This window comes from Salmo trutta, chromosome 9, assembly GCF_901001165.1.
Source record: "Salmo trutta chromosome 9, fSalTru1.1, whole genome shotgun sequence".
In the NCBI taxonomy this organism is placed as follows: domain Eukaryota; kingdom Metazoa; phylum Chordata; class Actinopteri; order Salmoniformes; family Salmonidae; genus Salmo; species Salmo trutta.
Window position 1 is genome coordinate 37,683,221 of NC_042965.1, and position 19,069 is coordinate 37,702,289.

The 19,069-nt window shown below is 43.6% G+C and overlaps 1 protein-coding gene across 1 annotated transcript in view; it reads right to left on the bottom strand.

Annotated features, from left to right (window-relative positions):
• LOC115200502 (nitric oxide synthase, brain-like) overlaps nucleotides 1-19,069 on the bottom strand; it is a 74,488-nt gene that overhangs the window by 20,277 nt on the left and 35,142 nt on the right. The window contains 7 exon segments of the mRNA XM_029763620.1: nucleotides 575-691; nucleotides 1,167-1,225; nucleotides 1,405-1,509; nucleotides 6,848-6,992; nucleotides 9,000-9,085; nucleotides 14,141-14,335; nucleotides 15,344-15,445. Of these exon segments, the coding sequence (XP_029619480.1) occupies nucleotides 575-691; nucleotides 1,167-1,225; nucleotides 1,405-1,509; nucleotides 6,848-6,992; nucleotides 9,000-9,085; nucleotides 14,141-14,335; nucleotides 15,344-15,445 (809 nt within the window).

The window sequence follows — 19,069 nt, forward strand, 5'->3', positions numbered from 1 at the left end:
GCTCAAAAGAGCGTATTTCTTCCTCCCTCTGTCCTCTCAGAACACTACACAGACAGGCAGTATAAAGGGATGAGTTATCACTTCGTCTGATGTTTTCAACGTTATCTTGCACCAGATGGCCCCTGTCTGTGTTAGTAAAAAGGAGACATTTCCACCCCCGTGCAGTCATCAAAACACCGGTTTAATAAGCAGTCCAAGACGTCTTTGGGTTCTCTTCAGACAGACAGAGGGCTTTGTCTCCCTGTTGTAGCTTGGCTATCATCTATACTCACAAGTCTGTCGTTTTTGTTAACCTGTTAAACTCTGTTTAAGCACAATGCGAAAAATATATTTGAATTTAGCCATACAAATATTTTTTGGACAATCAGATTGCGCTTCAACCCACATTGGCCAATTATAAAGTCGGATTGGGCTTCAAAAAGAAAGGAGGACCAAGGCACTCTTCATATAATTGATTAAAATGCCTTTATTAGTATGGCATGTTCAATAGAAACAATGTTGTTTTTTTTTAAATCCGACGCGTTTTGGCAGCATGGCCTTCGTCAGGTAGTACGATTGGGCTTGTTTACTGTACCTGACGTTGGCGAGGGGTCCGGTGCTCTCGAAGTTGACCCTGGGCTCGGGTTCGTCGCTGGAGGATTTGCGGGTGTCAGAGTAGGACGACACGCTGTTGAAACGGACCTTGTAACTCCTGACAGAGAGGCAGACACAGGGATAGCATGTACACTCAGTATAGAATACTACTTCACTAGTCCATTGCAGAGACAGAAATATTTTCTTCTGCTGTCCTCCCAACGACTTCAGACAAGACACAACACATCATTTTGGGAGGAGTACAAGACCAGCCGCAGTGCAGAACCCGTGGAGCAATTTTAGGGGTTAAGTATCTTACTCAAGGGCATAAGGACAGGAGATAGTACACTCCCTCCAAAAAAACCCATCTCAGTTAACTGTTGAGTAATGCTGTCCATATGTATGAGGATGTCTGTGACCTTTACTGTAGCCATGATTACATCCCAAATGGATCCCTATTCCCTATATAGTACACTACCCACTCTATGGAACCCTGGTCAAAAGTAGTGCACTATATAGGGAATAGGGTGCCATTTGGGATGTGTGCCAAGTCAACATTCTCTGGTTGAATGGGCCCAGATGGTTGAACTCACTTTCTGTCCTCTGTGTTGGATGTAGGATGTCTCATTTCCATCAAGGCAGCTCCGAATTTCTACACAAACAGGAAGACGGTCAATAGTCAATCCCCTGCAGGTTAAACAACATATACATAGTATAACACACAGGTAAACACACAAGCACACACTCAACCGCACGCATGCACACACGTGCAGGTACACACACACACGCGCGCGCACACACAAACTAACACACTGTACTGGCCAATCATACCTCTCCATTTTCGGGTGGATCTCCGTTGCCAAATGTACTGGTCACGGCCAACACCAGTGTTTCATGCTCCAGATCCACCATGTCGTATTCATCCATTGACATCACCTGTAGTAGTGGAACATGTGTGTCAATAAAGCTGTCCACATTTCATACATTCACTTAATGTGTGTGAACCAGAGACATTTTGAAATTAAGTGAAAACACATTATATTTTCAGCAAACAAAATGGCAGATATTCAAGACCAAAAAAAACCTCAGAGTGATACCAAGAAAATAACAGTCATATAGTGCCTTCGGAAAGTATTCAGACCCTGTCACGCCCTGACCTGAGAGAGACGGTTTATTTCTCTATTTTGTTAGGTCAGGGTGTGGGGTGGGCATTCTGTGTCATTATATTTCTATGTTTTGGCCAGGTATGGTTTCCAATCAGAGGCAGCTGTCTATCGTTGTCTCTGATTGGGAACCATACTTAGGCAGCCTTTTCCCACCTGTGGTTGTGGGTAGTTGTTTTGTGTTTCTGTACCTGACAGAACTGTGTGCTTTCGTTTCCCTTTGTTATTTTTGTTCGAGTGTTTGTTTGATTTAAATAAATAATCATGAACACGTACCATGCTGCATCTTGGTCACCTCTCTAAAACGATCATTACAGAACTACCCACCACAACTGGATCAAGCAGCGTGCCCGGGAGGAGATGGATTCCTGGTCTCTGGGGGAGTTGGAGGAGAGGATAGACTGGACTTGGGGGCAAGTATTGGAGAGATACAGAAGCCTGCCGGGGAAGCAGGTGAAGGCAGTGAGAGAGGAACTAGCACGGTAAGGAAGGAAGCATGAGAGGCAGCCCCAAAATACATTTTGGGGGGGTCACACGGGTAGATGGGCGGGGTCAGGGTTGAGACCTGAGCCAAGTCCCCGTGCTTATCGTGGTGAGCATGTGCCTGCCTCTCGCACTCTCCCTCCAGTGCGCCTCCAGAGCCCAGTACGTCCTGTGCCTGCTCCTCGCACTCTCCCTCCAGTGCGCCTCCACAGCCCAGTACGTCCTGTGCCTGCTCCTCGCACTCTCCCTTCAGTGAGTCTATTCAGCCTGGTACGCCCTGTGCCTGCTCCACGTACCAGGCTGTCTCCTCAGTCTGGTGAGACCCGTTCCGGCTCCACGTAAGAAGCCTCCAGTGATGATCCATGGTCCAGAGCCTGTAGGGATGATCCATGGCCCGGAGCCTCAAGTGATAATCCATGGCAAGATGCCTGTAGGGATGATCCATGGCCTGGAGCCTGTAGGGATAATCCATGGCCCGGAGCCTGTAGAGATGATCCATGGCCCGAAGCCTCCAGTGATAATCCATGGCCCGGAGCCTCCAGTGATAATCCATGGCATGGAGCCTGTAGCGACGGTCCCCGGTACGGAACCTCCTGAGACGGCCTGCAGCCCGGAACCTCCTGAGACGGCCTGCAGCCCGGAACCTCCTGAGACGGCCTGCAGCCCGGAACCTCCTGAGACGGCCTGCAGCCCGGAACCTCCTGAGACGGCCTGCAGCCCGGAACCTCCTGAGACGGCCTGCAGCCCGGAGTCTACAGCGGCGGCCTGCAGCCCGGAGTCTTCAGCGGCGGTCGGCAGTTCAGAGCCTCCGGCGATGATCCACGGTCTGGTTCCTCCAGCGACACAGAAGCGGGGGGATCAGCGGGCGGAGTGGGGGCTACGCCCCGAACCAGAGCCGCCGTCAAGAATAGATGCCCACCCGGACCCTCCCCTATAGGTTCAGGTTTGCGGCCAGGAGTCCGCACCTTTGGGGGGGGGGGGGGGGTACTGTCACGCCCTGACCTGAGAGAGACGGTTTATTTCTCTATTTTGTTAGGTCAGGGTGTGGGGTGGGCATTCTATGTCATTATATTTCTATGTTTTGGCCAGGTATGGTTTCCAATCAGAGGCAGCTGTCTATCGTTGTCTCTGATTGGGAACCATACTTAGGCAGCCTTTTCCCACCTGTGGTTGTGGGTAGTTGTTTTCTGTTTTGTGTTTCTGTACCTGACAGAACTGTGCGCTTTCGTTTCCCTTTGTTATTTTTGTTCGAGTGTTTGTTTGATTTAAATAAATAATCATGAACACGTACCATGCTGCATCTTGGTCACCTCTCTATGACGATCGTTACAGACCCCTTGACTTTTTCCCCAAAAATTATGTTACAGCATTATTCTAAAAATGTTTAAATAAATAAAAATCCTCAACAATCTACACACCATACCCCATAATGACAAAGTGAAAACTGTATCTTAATTACATACAGTACCATCAAAAGTACTCATCCAAGGGTTCTTCTTTATTTTTACTATTTTCGACATTGTAGAAAAGTATGAAACTATGAAATAACACATATGGAATAATGTTGTAACCAAAAAAGGGTTAAACAAATATATTTTGTATTTGAGATTCTTCAAAGTAGCCACCCTTTGCCTTGATGACAGCTTTGCACACTCTTGGCATTTTCTCAACCAGTTCATGAGGTAGTCACCTGGAATGCATTTCAATTAACAGATATGCCTTGTAAAAAGTGAATTTGTAGAATTTCTTTCCTTCTTAATGTTGTGACAAGGTAGGGATGGTATACAGAAGATAGCCCTAATTGGTAAAAGACCAAGTCCATATTATGATAAGAACAGCTCAAATAAGCAAAGAGAAACGACAGTCCATCATTACTTTAAGACATGAAGGTCAGTCAATGCGGAAAATTTCAAGAACTTTTAAAGTTTCTTCAAGTGCGGTCGCAAAAACCATAAAGCGCTATGATAAAACTGTCTCTCATGAGGACCGCCACAGGAAAGGAAGACCCAGAGTTACCTCTGCAGCAGAAGATAAGTTTGTTCGATTTACCAGCCTCAGAAATTGCAGCCCAAATAAATGCTTCAGAGTTCAAGTAACAGACATATATCAACATCAACTGTTCAGAGGAGACTGTGTGAATCAATCCTTCATTGTAGAATTGCTGCAAAGAAACCACTTCTAAAGGACACCAATAAGAAGAAGAGACTTGCTTGGGCCAAGAAACACAAGCAATGGACATTAGACTGGTAGAAATCTGTCCTTTCGTCTGATGAGTCAAAATTTGTGTCTTTGTGAAATGCAGAGTAGGTCAACGAATGACCTCCGCATGTGTGGTTCCCACCGTGAAGCATGGAGAAGGAGGTGTGATGTGTGGGGTAGCTTTGCTGGTGACACTGTCAGTGATTTACTTATAATTCAAGACACACTTAACCAGCATGGCTACCAAGGCATTCTGCAGCAATATGCCATCCCATCTGGTTTGCACGTAGTGGGACTATCGCTTGTTTTTCAACAGTGACACAAAACACACCTCCAGGCTGTGTAAGGGCTATTTTTGACCAAGGAGAGGGATATAGCGCTGCGTCACATGACCTGGCCTCTGCAATCACCCGACCTCAACCCAATTGAGATGGTTTGGGATGAGTTGGAGCGCAGAGAGAAGGAAAAGCAGCCAACAAGTGCACAGCATATGTGGGAACTCCTTCAAGACTGTTGGAAAAGCATTTCACATGAAGCTGGTTGAGAGAATGCCAAGAGTGTGCAGAGCTGTCATCAAGGCAAAGGGTGGCTACTTTGAAGAATCTCAAATATAAAATATATTTTGATTTGTTTAACACTTTTTTGCTTAATACATGATGATGTGTTATGTCTTCACTATTATTCTACATTGTAGAAAAAAGTAAAAATAAAGAAAAACCCTTGAATGAGTAGGTGTGTCCAAACTTTGGACTGGTACTGAAGTATTCAGACCCTTTGCTATGAGGCTTGAAATTGAGCTCAGGTGCATCCTGTTTCCAATGATCATCGTTGAGATGTTTCAACAACTTGATTGGAGTCCACCTGTGGTAAATTAAATTGATTGGACATGACTCGGAAAGGCACACACCTGTCTATATAAGGTCCCACAGTTGAAAATGCATGTCAGAGCAAAAACCAAGTCATGAGGTTGAAGGAACTGTCCGTAGAGCTCCGAGACAGGATTGTGTCGAGGCACAGATCTGGGGAAGGGTACCAAAAAATGTCTGCAGCATTGAAGGTCCCCAAGAACACAGTGGCTTCAATCATTCTTAAATGGAAAACATTTGGAACCACCAAGACTCTTCCTAGAACTGACCGCCCGGCCCGACTGAGCAATCGGGGGAGAAGGGCCTTGGTCATGGAAGTGACATGGTCATGGAAGTGACCAAGAACCGATGGTCACTCTGACAGAGTTCAAGAGTTCCTCTGTGGAGATGGGAGAACCTTCAAGAAGGACAACCATCTCTGCAGCATTCCACCTATCAGGCCTTTATGGTAGAGTGGCCAGACGGAAGCCACTCCTCAGTAAAAGGCACATGAAAGCCTGCTTGGAGTTTGCCAAAAGGCCCCTAAAGCGCTCTCAGAACATTAGAAACAAGGTTCTCTGTTCAGATGAAACCAAGATTGAACTCTTAGACCTGAATACCAAGCGTCACGTCTGGAGGAAACCTGGCATCATCCCTACTATGAAGCATGGTGGTGGAAGCATGCTCTGGGGATGTTTTTCCACTGTGGGGAAGTTTTTCTTCCTCTGACTAAGACCGTAAGGAAGAAACACGGTCATGAGTCCAGAGACCATAGGGCAGCAGTGAGGTATCAAATGAACACTACGTCCTTGTCTTAACGAGCTGATAATGTGCTGCGATACAATTAACACCCAGATATCCAACTCTCTCTCTGACTCCAGCAGCCTTAGTTCCTACGGGCCATCGTGCTGAGAGAATGGACAAGATGACCGAGAAGAGGAAGAGAGGAAATGCCCAGTCATCCATCCGCTCTGCATCTGCCTGTCTGACTCAACTACAACAAGATCGTCCCTCTCGTCTGATTGATTACTTTAAGTAGGAAGCCGTAAAAGCAGAATATGTCACGTCCTGGAGGGAGACACTAGATGATTGAGAGCAGTAGAGCCGCACATTTTTCTATTTTGACAAACACATTTACACAGCCTGCGGTTTTTAAAGATTTTATCTTAAACTACAGCTTAACGCTTGGCTGGGTTGATTCTTCTGCTGTGGCCCCTGGCACTTTGCTGCATGAGAGGGAATCGGAATGTGACAAAATACACATTTCCGTGTAAGCTCGCCTTCTTGGTGTGAAACCGTCTCCTCACTTTTTCAAATCTGCGGGGCCTCAGCTTCGTCAGTGAGGGGGGGATTGTTTTTTCTTTCATTCACAATAACATCCAAAAAAAGACATGACGCATGAAGTCATATTCAAGTTGTGTGGTTTACCTTTGCGTCAAAGAAATGCTTGAAAATCTCACACAGGGTTCAGGGGGATGTTTTGAAGTCGGCTTTTTCATGTTCCAATCAAGATAACTAATATCAAAAAACAGACATGGCACATCAATTCATATTCAATTTGTGTGGTAGCTATATAAAGGTTACCTTTGCGTCAAAGGCATGCTTGAAGATCTCACACAGGGTTCTTGCATAGTCTTGAGATTTTCCGGTCTCGGTGGCGAATAGTATAGTGGCTTTGACCCTCTTAGCCATGGCTTGGCCCATTAGCTTGGCTGAGAACTTCACAGCCCTGCACAGACACACACACACACACACACACACACACACACACACACACACACAGACAGATAGAGAAGACATGTATAATTCATAACATAATAAAACATCTCTCTATATATATAAACATTTAAAATGGTTAATTCATAAAGCTTTTATATAGTGTAACCAAAAAAAGGATAAATCACAGGCACCAGTGATCAAAGGCACAGCAGACCTTGTCACACCACAAACCCTTAACCCTTTACCTTTTACCCCTTCCACCTTCCCTCTTCCCCCTTCCCCTTCCCTCTTCCCCCTTCCCCTTCTCTCTTCCCCCTTCCCCTTACCTCTTCCCCCTCACCCCTTCCTTTTACCTCTTCCTCCTTCCCTCTTCTCTCTTTTCCCTTTTCCCCCCTTACCCCTTTCCCCCTTCCCTCTTCCCCCTTCTCTCTTCCCCCTTCCCCCTTTACCCTTTACCACTTCCCTCTTCCCTCTTACCCCTTTCAACCTTCTCTCTTCCCCCTCCCCCTTTCTCTCTTCCCCTCACCCCTTCCTCTTACCTCTTTCCCTTCCCCCTTCTCTCTTCCCCCTTCCCTCTCTCTAAAGTCTTCTAAACTCAGATAACTACTGTAGTTTACTAGCTTTCCCTCCACGCTCGGGTGGTTTGCTCGAGCAGACAGACAGACAGACAGTGCTGCACATCATGCCTAAACAGCAGATGGCAATCATGATGACCTAACTTGTCGTATCCTCCTGATGACCTAGCTTGTCGTTTCCTCGTGATGACATAGCTTGTCATATCCTCGTGATGACCTAGCTTGTCAAATCCCCTTGATGACCTAACTTGTCGTATCCTCGTGATGACCTAGCTTGTCGTATCCTTGTGATGACCTAGCTTGTCGTTTCCTCGTGATGACCTAGCTTGTCGTATCCTCGTGATGACCTAGCTTGTTGTTTCCTCGTGATGACATAGCTTGTCATATCCTCGTGATGACCTAGCTTGTCAAATCCCCTTGATGACCTAGCTTGTCATATCCCCTTAATGACCTAGCTTGTCGTATCCTCGTGATGACCTAGCTTGTCGTATCCTCGTGATGACCTAGCCTGTCGTATCCTCGTGATGACCTAGCTTGTCATATCCCCTTAATGACCTAGCTTGTCGTATCCTCGTGATGACCTAGCTTGTCGTATCCTCGTGATGACCTAGCTTGTCGTATCCTCGTGATGACCTAGCCTGTCGTATCCTCGTGATGACCTAGCTTGTCGTATCCTCGTGATGACCTAGCTTGTCGTATCCTCGTGATGACCTAGCCTGTCGTATCCTCGTGATGACCTAGCTTGTCGTATCCTCGTGATGACCTAGCCTGTCGTATCCTCGTGATGACCTAGCTTGTCGTATCCTCGTGATGACCTAGCTTGTCATATCCCCTTAATGACCTAGCTAGTCATATCCTCGTGATGACCTAGCCTGTCGTATCCTCGTGATGACCTAGCTTGTCGTATCCTCGTGATGACCTAGCTTGTCATATCCTCGTGATGACCTAGCTTGTCGTATCCTCGTGATGACCTAGCTTGTCGTATCCTCGTGATGACCTAGCTTGTCGTATCCTCGTGATGACCTAGCTTGTCATATCCTCGTGATGACATGTCTGCACCACTACCTCATCTCATCACTGTTGAGTAGATGAACTCCCTCCCTGTGTCTGCACCACTACCTCATCTCATCCCATTCATGGAGACACAACAAAGAAGAAGAAGGACAACAGGCCACCCTATAATGGACAGCAGGCCGCCCTATAATATCATTTACAAGCTGTATTTATTAGCAGTTCTATAATATCATTAACATGCTGTATTTACTAGCAGTTCTTTATTAGTGCCAAATGGAGGATTAGGAAACAAGTGTGCACTTAAAGTGTGTACTTCATTATACATAAACAGCATGCAGGACTGCAATGGAGACCTCTAACCCCAATCTAGGTGTAGCATAATGTTGCCCTAAGGCCTAATGAAAGGACCTCTCTATCTCTGTACTCACTTGGCCAGTTTCTTGAAGCCGATGGCTCTTTTCTTGGTGGGTGTCCCATTGTTGACTTTCCACACGTGGTGATTCCATGGGTCAGCCTATAGTGGTGAGAGAAGCGCGTCACATTAGGCTCAACATACGGGTCAGTGGATGATGTTACTGTACATTTAAAGGAGATACATACTGTACATAATAAAGTATTTGAAAGAATTTGACTTTGACAACACAAACTCTCCTTCTTCCGCGAACCACCTGTCACGTCCTGACCAGTAAAGGGGTTATTTGTTCTTATAGTTTGGTCAGGACGTGGCAGGGGGTATTTGTTTTATGTGGTTCAGGGTGTGTTTGTGTATGTGTTCATGTAGAGGGGGTATTTGGTTTATATGGTTCGGGGTGGTTATGTATGTAGAGGGGTATTTGATTTATTAGTCCAGGGTTTTGGTTATTGTTCTATGTTCTGTCTAGTCGTTTGTATTTCTATGTTTAGCTAATTGGTGTTGGGGCCTTCAGTTGGAGGCAACTGTCTATCGTTGCCTCTGATTGAAGGTCCTATAACTAGGTATGTGTTTGTCATGGGATTTAGTGGGAGATTGTTTCTTGTTTTGCGTTATGCCTGACGAGACTGTCTAGTTCATTTTTTTTTTTGTATACGTTGTTTGTGTTTTCCTTCTTCACTCAATAAAAAGAAGATGAGTATATATTTTCCTGCTGCGTTTTGGTCTACACCCTACGACACCCGTGACACCCCCGCATTTAACCCCAGTAGGGTGACTGGGAACACAAGTCAATCAAAGAGGCAAAAAGACATTACAAGGACAAAGTGCAGTCGCTATTCAATGGCTCAGACACAAGACACAGATGGCAGACAATTATGGATTATAAAGGGAAAACCAGCTACGTCGCAGACACTCACTCCCAGACAAAATAAACACCTTTTTCGCCCGCTTTGAGGAAAACCACACAGAGTCGTTGTCGTGGGCACCGCCGCACACATGAACTGTGGGCTTCATATCTCTGTAGCCAGCATGAGTAATACTTTCAAACTTGTTAACCCTCGCAAGGCTGCTGTCCAAGACAGCATACCAAGAGCATGTGCAGACCAGTTGGCTGTAGTGTTTACGGACATATTCAACCTCTCCCTATCGTAGTCTGTTGTCCCCACTTGGTTGAAGAAGTCCACCATTGTCTCTGTACCCAAGCAAGATAAGATAACATAACTGAATTACTCACCTCTGTCATCATGAAGTGCATTGAGAGAATAGTCAAGGACCATATCACCTCCAGGGCCTGAACTCCCTGTACAACTGGTTCCTAGACTTCCTGACAGGCCGACCACAGGTGGGTGAGGGTAGGCAACAACACGTCCGCTATGCTGATCTTCAATACGGGGCCCCCCCAGGGTTGTGTGCTCAGCCCTCTACTGTAGTCCCTGTTCACCCATGACTGCGAGGCTACGCATGACTCCAACTCAATCATCACGTTTTGTTGATGACAAGACAGTGGTAGGCCTGATTATTAACAACGATGGGACAGCCTACAGGGAGTAGGTTAGAGTCCTGGCATAGTGGTGCCAGGAAAATAACCTCTCCCTCAACGTAAAAAAAGAGGTCTGTACAGGTGCATCAAAGCTGGGACAGAGAGCCTGATAAACAATCTCCATCTCCAGGCCATCAGAACGTTGAACAGACATCCCTAGCCGGCTTCATGCCCGGTACTTACCCTGCACCTTGAGACTAATGCCCCATGTACAGTGTGGGGGAAAAAAGTATTTGATCCCCTGCTGATTTTGTACGTTTACCCACTGACAAAGAAAGGATCAGTCTATAATTTTAATGGTAGGTTTATTTGAACAGTGAGAGACAGAATAACAACAAAAATATCCAGAAAAACGCATGTTGGAAATGTTATAAATTGATTTGCATTTTAATGAGGGAAACAAGTATTTGACCCCCTCTCAATCAGAAAGATTTCTGGCTCCCAGGTGTCTTTTATACAGGTAACGAGCTGAGATTAGGAGCACACTCTTAAAGGGAGTGCTCCTAACCGCAGCTTGTTACCTGTAAAAAAGACACCTGTCCACAGAAGCAATCAATCAATCAGATTCCAAACTCTCCACCATGGCCAAGACCAAAGAGCTCTCCAAGGATGTCAGGGACAAGATTGTAGACCTACACAAGGCTGGAATTGGCTACAAGACCATCGACAAGCAGCTTGGTGAGAAGGTGACAACATTTGCTGCGATTATTCGCAAATGGAAGAAACACAAAAGAACTGTCAATATCCCTCAGCCTGGGGCTCCATGCAAGATCTCACCTCATGGAGTTGCAATGATCATGAGAACGGTGAGGAACCAGCCCAGAACTACACGGGAGGATCTTGTCAATGATCTCAAGGCAGCTGGGACCATAGTCACCAAGAAAACAATTGGTAACACACTACGCCGTGAAGGACTGAAATCCTGCAGCGCCCGCAAGGTCCCCCTGCTCAAGAAAGCACATATACATGCCCATCTGAAGTTTGCCAATGAACATCTGAATGACTCAGACGACAACTGGTGAAAGTGTTGTGGTCAGATGAGACCAAAATGGAGCTCTTTGACATCAACTCAACTCACCGTGTTTGGAGGAGGAGGAATGCTGCCTAGGACCCCAAGAACACCATCTCCACCGTCAAACTTTGAGGTGGAAACATTATGCTTTGGGGGTGTTTTTCTGCTAAGGGGACCGTCAAATCTTGGGTGAGAACCTCTTTCCCTCAGCCAGGGCATCGAAAATGGGTCGTGGATGGGTATTCCAGCATGACAATGACCCAAAACACACAGCCAAGGCAACAAAGGAGTGGCTCAAGAAGAAGCACATTAAGGTCCTGGAGTGGTCTAGCCAGTCTCCAGACCTTAATCCCATAGAAAATCTGTGGAGGGAGCTGAAGGTTCGAGTTGCCAAACGTCAGCCTCGAAACCTTAATGACTTGGAGAAGATCTGCAAAGAAGAGTGGGACAAAATCCCTCCTGAGATGTGTGCAAAGCTGGTGACCAACTACAAGAAACGTCTGACCTCTGTGATTGCCAACAAGGGTTTTGCCACCAAGTACTACGTCATGTTTTGCAGAGGGGTCAAATACTTATTTCCCTCATTAAAATGCAAATCATTTTATAACATTTTTGACATGCTTTTTTCTGGATTTTTTTGTTGTTATTCTGTCTCTCACTGTTCAAATAAACCTACTATTAAAATTATAGACTGATCATTTCTTTGTAAGTGGGCAAACGTACAAAATCAGCAGGGGATCAAATACTTTTTTCCCCCACTGTATATAGTCTTTGAAGGCTGGTCACCTCATATACTGTTTCTATACTGTTGTTTACTCACTGTGTATGAATATACTGTGTTCTCCACATGGGGTGGCAGGTAGCCTAGTGTTTAAAGCATTGGGCCAGCATTGGGTTAGCAACCAAAAGGTTACTAGATCGAATCCCTGAGCTGACAAGATCAAAATCTTTCGTTCTGCAACTGAACAAGGCAATTAACCCACTGTTCCTAGGCTGTCATTGTAAATAACAATTTGTTCTTAACTGACTTGCCTGGTTAAATAAAATAGCTCATCCTAATATACCTACGACTGTACATTCCATTTTATTTCCAAATAACACACTATACACACCACATATTAATATTCTAGATTCTGAGACATGCTCACCCTAATATATACTCTCTACCCCTTCTGTCACTCCTTGATTTCTTGTTTAGATTTTTGATTATTTGTGTATTTGTATTGTATTTGCAAGACATTCTACTGCCCTGCTGGAGCTAGTAACACAAGACATTCTACTGCCCTGTTGGAGCTAGTAACACAAGACATTCTACTGTACTGTTGGAGCTAGTAACACAAGACATTCTACTGTACTGCTGGAGCTAGTAACACAAGACATTCTACTGTACTGTTGGAGCTAGTAACACAAGACATTCTACTGTACTGTTGGAGCTAGTAACACAAGACATTCTACTGTACTGTTGGAGCTAGTAACACAAGACATTCTACTGTACTGCTGGAGCTAGTAACACAAGACATTCTACTGTACTGTTGGAGCTAGTAACACAAGACATTCTACTGTACTGCTGGAGCTAGTAACACAAGACATTCTACTGTACTGCTGGAGCTAGTAACACAAGACATTCTACTGTACTGTTGGAGCTAGTAACACAAGACATTCTACTGTACTGCTGGAGCTAGTAACACAAGACATTCTACTGTACTGCTGGAGCTAGTAACACAATACATTCTACTGTACTGTTGGAGCTAGTAACACAAGACATTCTACTGTACTGTTGGAGCTAGTAACACAAGACATTCTACTGCCCTGCTGGAGCTAGTAACACAAGACATTCTACTGTACTGTTGGAGCTAGTAACACAAGACATTCTACTGTACTGTTGGAGCTAGTAACACAAGACATTCTACTGCCCTGCTGAAGCTAGTAACACAAGACATTCTACTGTACTGTTGGAGCTAGTAACACAAGACATTCTACTGTACTGTTGGAGCTAGTAACACAAGACATTCTACTGTACTGTTGGAGCTAGTAACACAAGACATTCTACTGTACTGTTGGAGCTAGTAACACAAGACATTCTACTGTACTGTTGGAGCTAGTAACACAAGACATTCTACTGCCCTGTTGGAGCTAGTAACACAAGACATTCTACTGTACTGTTGGAGCTAGTAACACAAGACATTCTACTGTACTGTTGGAGCTAGTAACACAAGACATTCTACTGTACTGTTGGAGCTAGTAACACAAGACATTCTACTGTACTGTTGGAGCTAGTAACACAAGACATTCTACTGTACTGTTGGAGCTAGTAACACAATACATTCTACTGTACTGTTGGAGCTAGTAACACAAGACATTCTACTGTACTGTTGGAGCTAGTAACACAAGACATTCTACTGTACTGTTGGAGCTAGTAACACAAGACATTCTACTGTACTGTTGGAGCTAGTAACACAAGACATTCTACTGTACTGTTGGAGCTAGTAACACAAGACATTCTACTGTACTGTTGGAGCTAGTAACACAAGGATTTCACTGCACCTGCTATAACAACTGCAAATCTGTATACGCGGTCAATAAACTTTGATTTGATTTGATTTACCTGGTACTCAAAGGATGGTGTGAGGCGATAGTTGAGCATCTCCTGGTGGAACACGGGGGTGATGCTTCCAGACATGGGGGGTACAATCCAGACCCAGTCCCCCGGGCAGCCCCCCCGCACCCTGATCTCATTCTCCATGTGCTTCATAAAGGACTCTGTGGCAGAGTGGTGATCCACTATAGTTACCTTAGATGACTGGGAACAGATAACAGGAAGCAAATCATGAAGGGGGATTCAGTTATTTCATTCAGTTCATTCACCTTAGTTATTTCAGGATTATATTTAGAGTTTATCAAGCTATCAATTAAATCACTCTCAAGCACCCATAATTACAACTAATTTAAACATATTTCTGACTTCATATAAAGACATGCTTCATATATAAAGCATAATACTAGTTTGTCTACAGCAAGGACCATTCTAGAAAATCATTCAATATAGTATGTGGACACGTGCTCGTCAAACATCTCATTCCAAAATCATTGGCATTAATATGGAGTTGTTCCCCCCCTTCGCTGCTATAACAGCCTCTGCTCTTCTGGGAAGGCTTTCAACTAGATGTTGGAACATTGCTGTGAGGGACTTGCTTCCATTCAGACACAAGGGCATTAGTGAGGTTGGGCACTGTTGTTGGGCGATTAAGCCTGGCTCGCAGTTGGCGTTCCAATTAATCCCAAAGGTGTTCGATGGAGTTGAGGTCAGGACTCAGGCCAGTCAAGTTCTTCCACACTGATCTCAACAAATAATGTCTGTATGGATCTTGCTTTGTCATGCTGAAACAGGAAAGGGCCTTCCCCAAACTGATGCCACAAAGTTGGAAGCGCATAATTATCTATAATGTCATTGTATGCTGTAGTGTTACATCACTTACAGTTGACCGGGGCAGCTCTAGCAGGGCAGAAATTTGACAAACTGACTTGTTGAAAAGGTGGCATCCTATGATGGTGCCACATTGAAAGTCACTGAGCTCTTCAATAAGGCCATTCCACTGCCAATGTTTGTCTATGGAGATTGCATGGCTGTGTGCTCAATTTCATACACCTGTCAGCAATGGGTGTGGATGAAATAGCCGAATCCACTAATTTGAAGGCGTGTCCACATACTTTTGTATATATAGTGTATGAAATGCAAGCCCTGTAAATAATCAATTCCAGCACCCCAGTAACCTTCAGAGATGTAAATGGCCAGCAGATAAACCCACACCTGGAAACTGTAGAGGACTGCTATGTTGATCTCCACCAGTGCCTTGTCCTTCCATAGAGAAGAAGTCTTCCTGGTGTCCAGGGCCATCAGATTAGCCACTTCCTATTGGACAGTAACATACCATGCTTTAATAACAATACCTGTTGTGAATAAAGATACATTGAAGATAAACAATCAGGGTAACATTTTACTCTTCTTGTCTTATTGTTACTATATTACCTGCTACATAAGAGATAAACATTTGTCTTTATCATTCAAGTAACCTTGTTGTGATAAGAATAAGTGTCAGCTAAGTGCTGTTGTTCGTAAAGCTACATAGGCGGCAGGTAGCCTACTGGTTAAGAGCATTGGACCAGTAACCCGAGCTGACTAGGTGAAAAATCTGTGGATGTAACCTTGAGCAAGGTACTTAAATCAGTGGTTCCCTTAGCAAACTGTCCTCTGAGTGACAAACTGTCCTGTGAGTGACAGAGTGACAGGTGAGTGGTTTCAGTCAGTATAAAACCACAGGTGATTGGTTGCAGTCAGTATAAAATGGCCAAAATACATAATGGAGACATTTTAAACAATAAAAAACAACCGTTTTAGAACTGCCTTTTGTTCTGCACTAAAATAAGAAAATGTCACATAAAATCTATCATAACAATTATGTTCATGGGTAAAGCTGCATTTAGCAGCAGGGTGCTTGAGATGGGAAAACAAGATGAGGGGAAATAACAACTAAAGTGACTTTCTAAGCATGGAAACTCTTTGAAAACATAACAACACCATATCATCATCACCGTAATGGCTATGCTAATACATTAGCTGAATGAAAACAGCACAACCAGAGATGTAATTATTATATCTACACCCTCTAAGCTTGACATGTTCTAGACATCACGATGCTACTGTTTGTGACATAAAACACATTAATCAATCATCACCATAGCTACAGCAACAGCAAGATCCTCTTCATCTGACCAGCAATACAGATGTAGGATCTTAATTTGATCACCTGTTGCAGGAAATTTTAAAGTGTATTTGAGGTTTTAAAAGACTTTTGAAGTTCGTAATTTACACTTTGACATTTCAGACTTGATTTTCCCTTGCGAAAAATGTATCAACCCCTAAAAAAATGTCCAATAATTATAATCTACATTTCTAGTTGCTGCAGGATCATTTTCCTGCTGTAGAAGAAACTGGCTCAAATTAAGATTCTACATCATCAAAATAGATGTTCCTATTTGTTTAAACATCAAAATAGATTGTTTTCCTGGAAACAGCAAGTCAAATTCAAATCAAATTTTAAATATGTGTATGCAACCAATAATATTTGATTTGATTTTGGCTTGCTGTTTCCAGGAAAACAATACAACATTTTATGCTTAAAAAAATTGAAACATCTATTTTGATGTGTTATGGAAACCCATGAATGTTGAGAATTTAAGTGATGGATGTTAGCCTGCATGCATGTTGTTATGAGAGCAGACTAATTTGCCATACTGGAAGAATATGGGTCAAAACGACAAATGCAGACATAATGGTTTTATCAGAAACTTGGCTAAAGAAATATGTGTCAAGTAACTTGATTTCTTTTGATGGGTCCACCGTTTTAAGAACGGATAGGATGAGTAAAGGAGGAGGGGTTGCAATTTATGTCAAATCTGAGTTTAACGCCTCTGAAAATCTCTCGATTACCAAAGTCAAAATGTTTAAGTACTTGCGGTTAAAGTGAACTCCCACATCACTGTAGTCAGCTGCTACAGACCGCCCTCGGCTTCGGGAGACGCACTTAACTCTATTTCTGATGTCCTGCACAAGCTAAATGACTCTGAATTCATTATTTTAGGAGATTTGAACTGGGACATGCTTACATCTGTATCAGATTATTTTAAAGAACTGTGTGACTCTCTGAATCTCGCTCAATTAATTAATGCGCCTACAAGACCTAACAAATCAACGCTATTGAACATTATTCTAACGAATACCCCTCACAAATACACATCTACTGGGATATTCTGTAATGATGTCAGTGATCACTGTGCAATTGCTTGTGTTAGAAATACAAAAATAACCAAAGCCAAACCTCGTTATATTTTTAAAAGATATTTTAAACAGTTTGATGATTAAGCGTTCTTACATGATCTGTACCGTAATATTGACAGAGTAAGTCTGATTCCCGATGTTGACACTGTCTGGGACAATTTTTATATGAAATGTGTGTCGATTTGTGATAAGCATGCCCCTGTGAAGAAATGTAGAATCAAGTGGAAGGGACAATCCCTGGTTTTCAGATAACTTGGTCAGGAAGTCCAAATCAGATGACTATTTAAATGCAGTCACAGAGAACCTAAACAACCCTACCAAGTTCTGGAAGCTAATCACATCAGTGTCAGGTTCTAATGTATCCTCTGGCCTTCCTGACCATTTAATGATGGATTCTAATGAAGTGAAGGATAAACGCCCATATTGTGGGGTTTTTAACAAGCACTTCATATCTGCTGGTTCTGTTTTGATAATGGTGGGGCCCAGGCCTCTAATGTAAGCTCTGTTACAGTCAACTATGATATAGGCCCTCATGTGAACCATTTTATCATTGAGCCTGTTTCTTATACTGAGGTCTATGAAGCACAAAAGGCTATAGACACAAACAATTCTGCAGGTCCAGACAACCTGGACCCCTACCTCTTAAAGATAGCAGCTGGTATTATTACTGAACCTGTGGCTCACATTTTCAACTTGAGTCTCTTAACCAATTCCATACCCAACATTTGGAAATCAGCTTATGTCCTCCCACTGCTAAAGAGTGGAGATCTCTCAGATGCTAAGAACTATCGTCCTATCTCTGAACTTCCTATCCTGGCCAAAGTCTATGAATCCCTAGTGATCTCACAGTTAAAAAACGTCTTCATTGAAAAGAACATACTGAGTGGGGTTCAGTCTGGCTTTAGATCTGCACCATAACTGCAGCTATGGCAGTGGCAAATTACATCATTAATGCACTTGATAAAAAGCAACATTGTGCTGCTCTGTTTGTGGATTTATCAAAGGCCTTTGATTCAGTTGACCATGGATTGTTGCTAGCTAGACTCAGAAACATTGTTCTCAGTGAAGGGGCAGTAAATTGGTTTAGGAACTACCTTTCTGACAGAACACAATGTGTATATACTGACAATCACAAGTCTAGCTTTCTTGAGATTAATAGAGGTGTGCCCCAGGGTTCCATTTTAGCTCCTGTGTTGTTTTCAATTTTTATAAATTATTTGGGAAATGGGATGCAACCAGCAAAGTTACATCTATATGCAGATGATAAAGTCATATATTAATGTGCTCCTTCTCTGGTTCAGGCTGTTGAAGAGCTCCACTGCTTTTCAGTCACTGCCTCCCTTTATGGTCTCAAACTGGTCTTGAATGTAAAAAAAAAAAAAAATCATGACCTTTACCAGATCTAGAACTCTGCCAGAGAACGTTAGCATTATCACATCTGGTGGCTTATCCATTGAAAAAGTGTCAACCTACAAATACCTAGGTATTTGGTTGGATGACAAGTTGTCCTTTAAAGTTCATGTGGATAATCTTGTGACAAAGCTTAAATTGAAATTGGGTTTTTATTTTCGTAATAAGGCTTGCTTCCCGCTTATGGCTAGAAAGAAGCTTGTTCAGGCCACTTTTCTCTCTGTAATTGATTATGGTGACTTGTATATGCATGCAACCTCCTCTGTCTTACAGACTGGACCCTGTTAA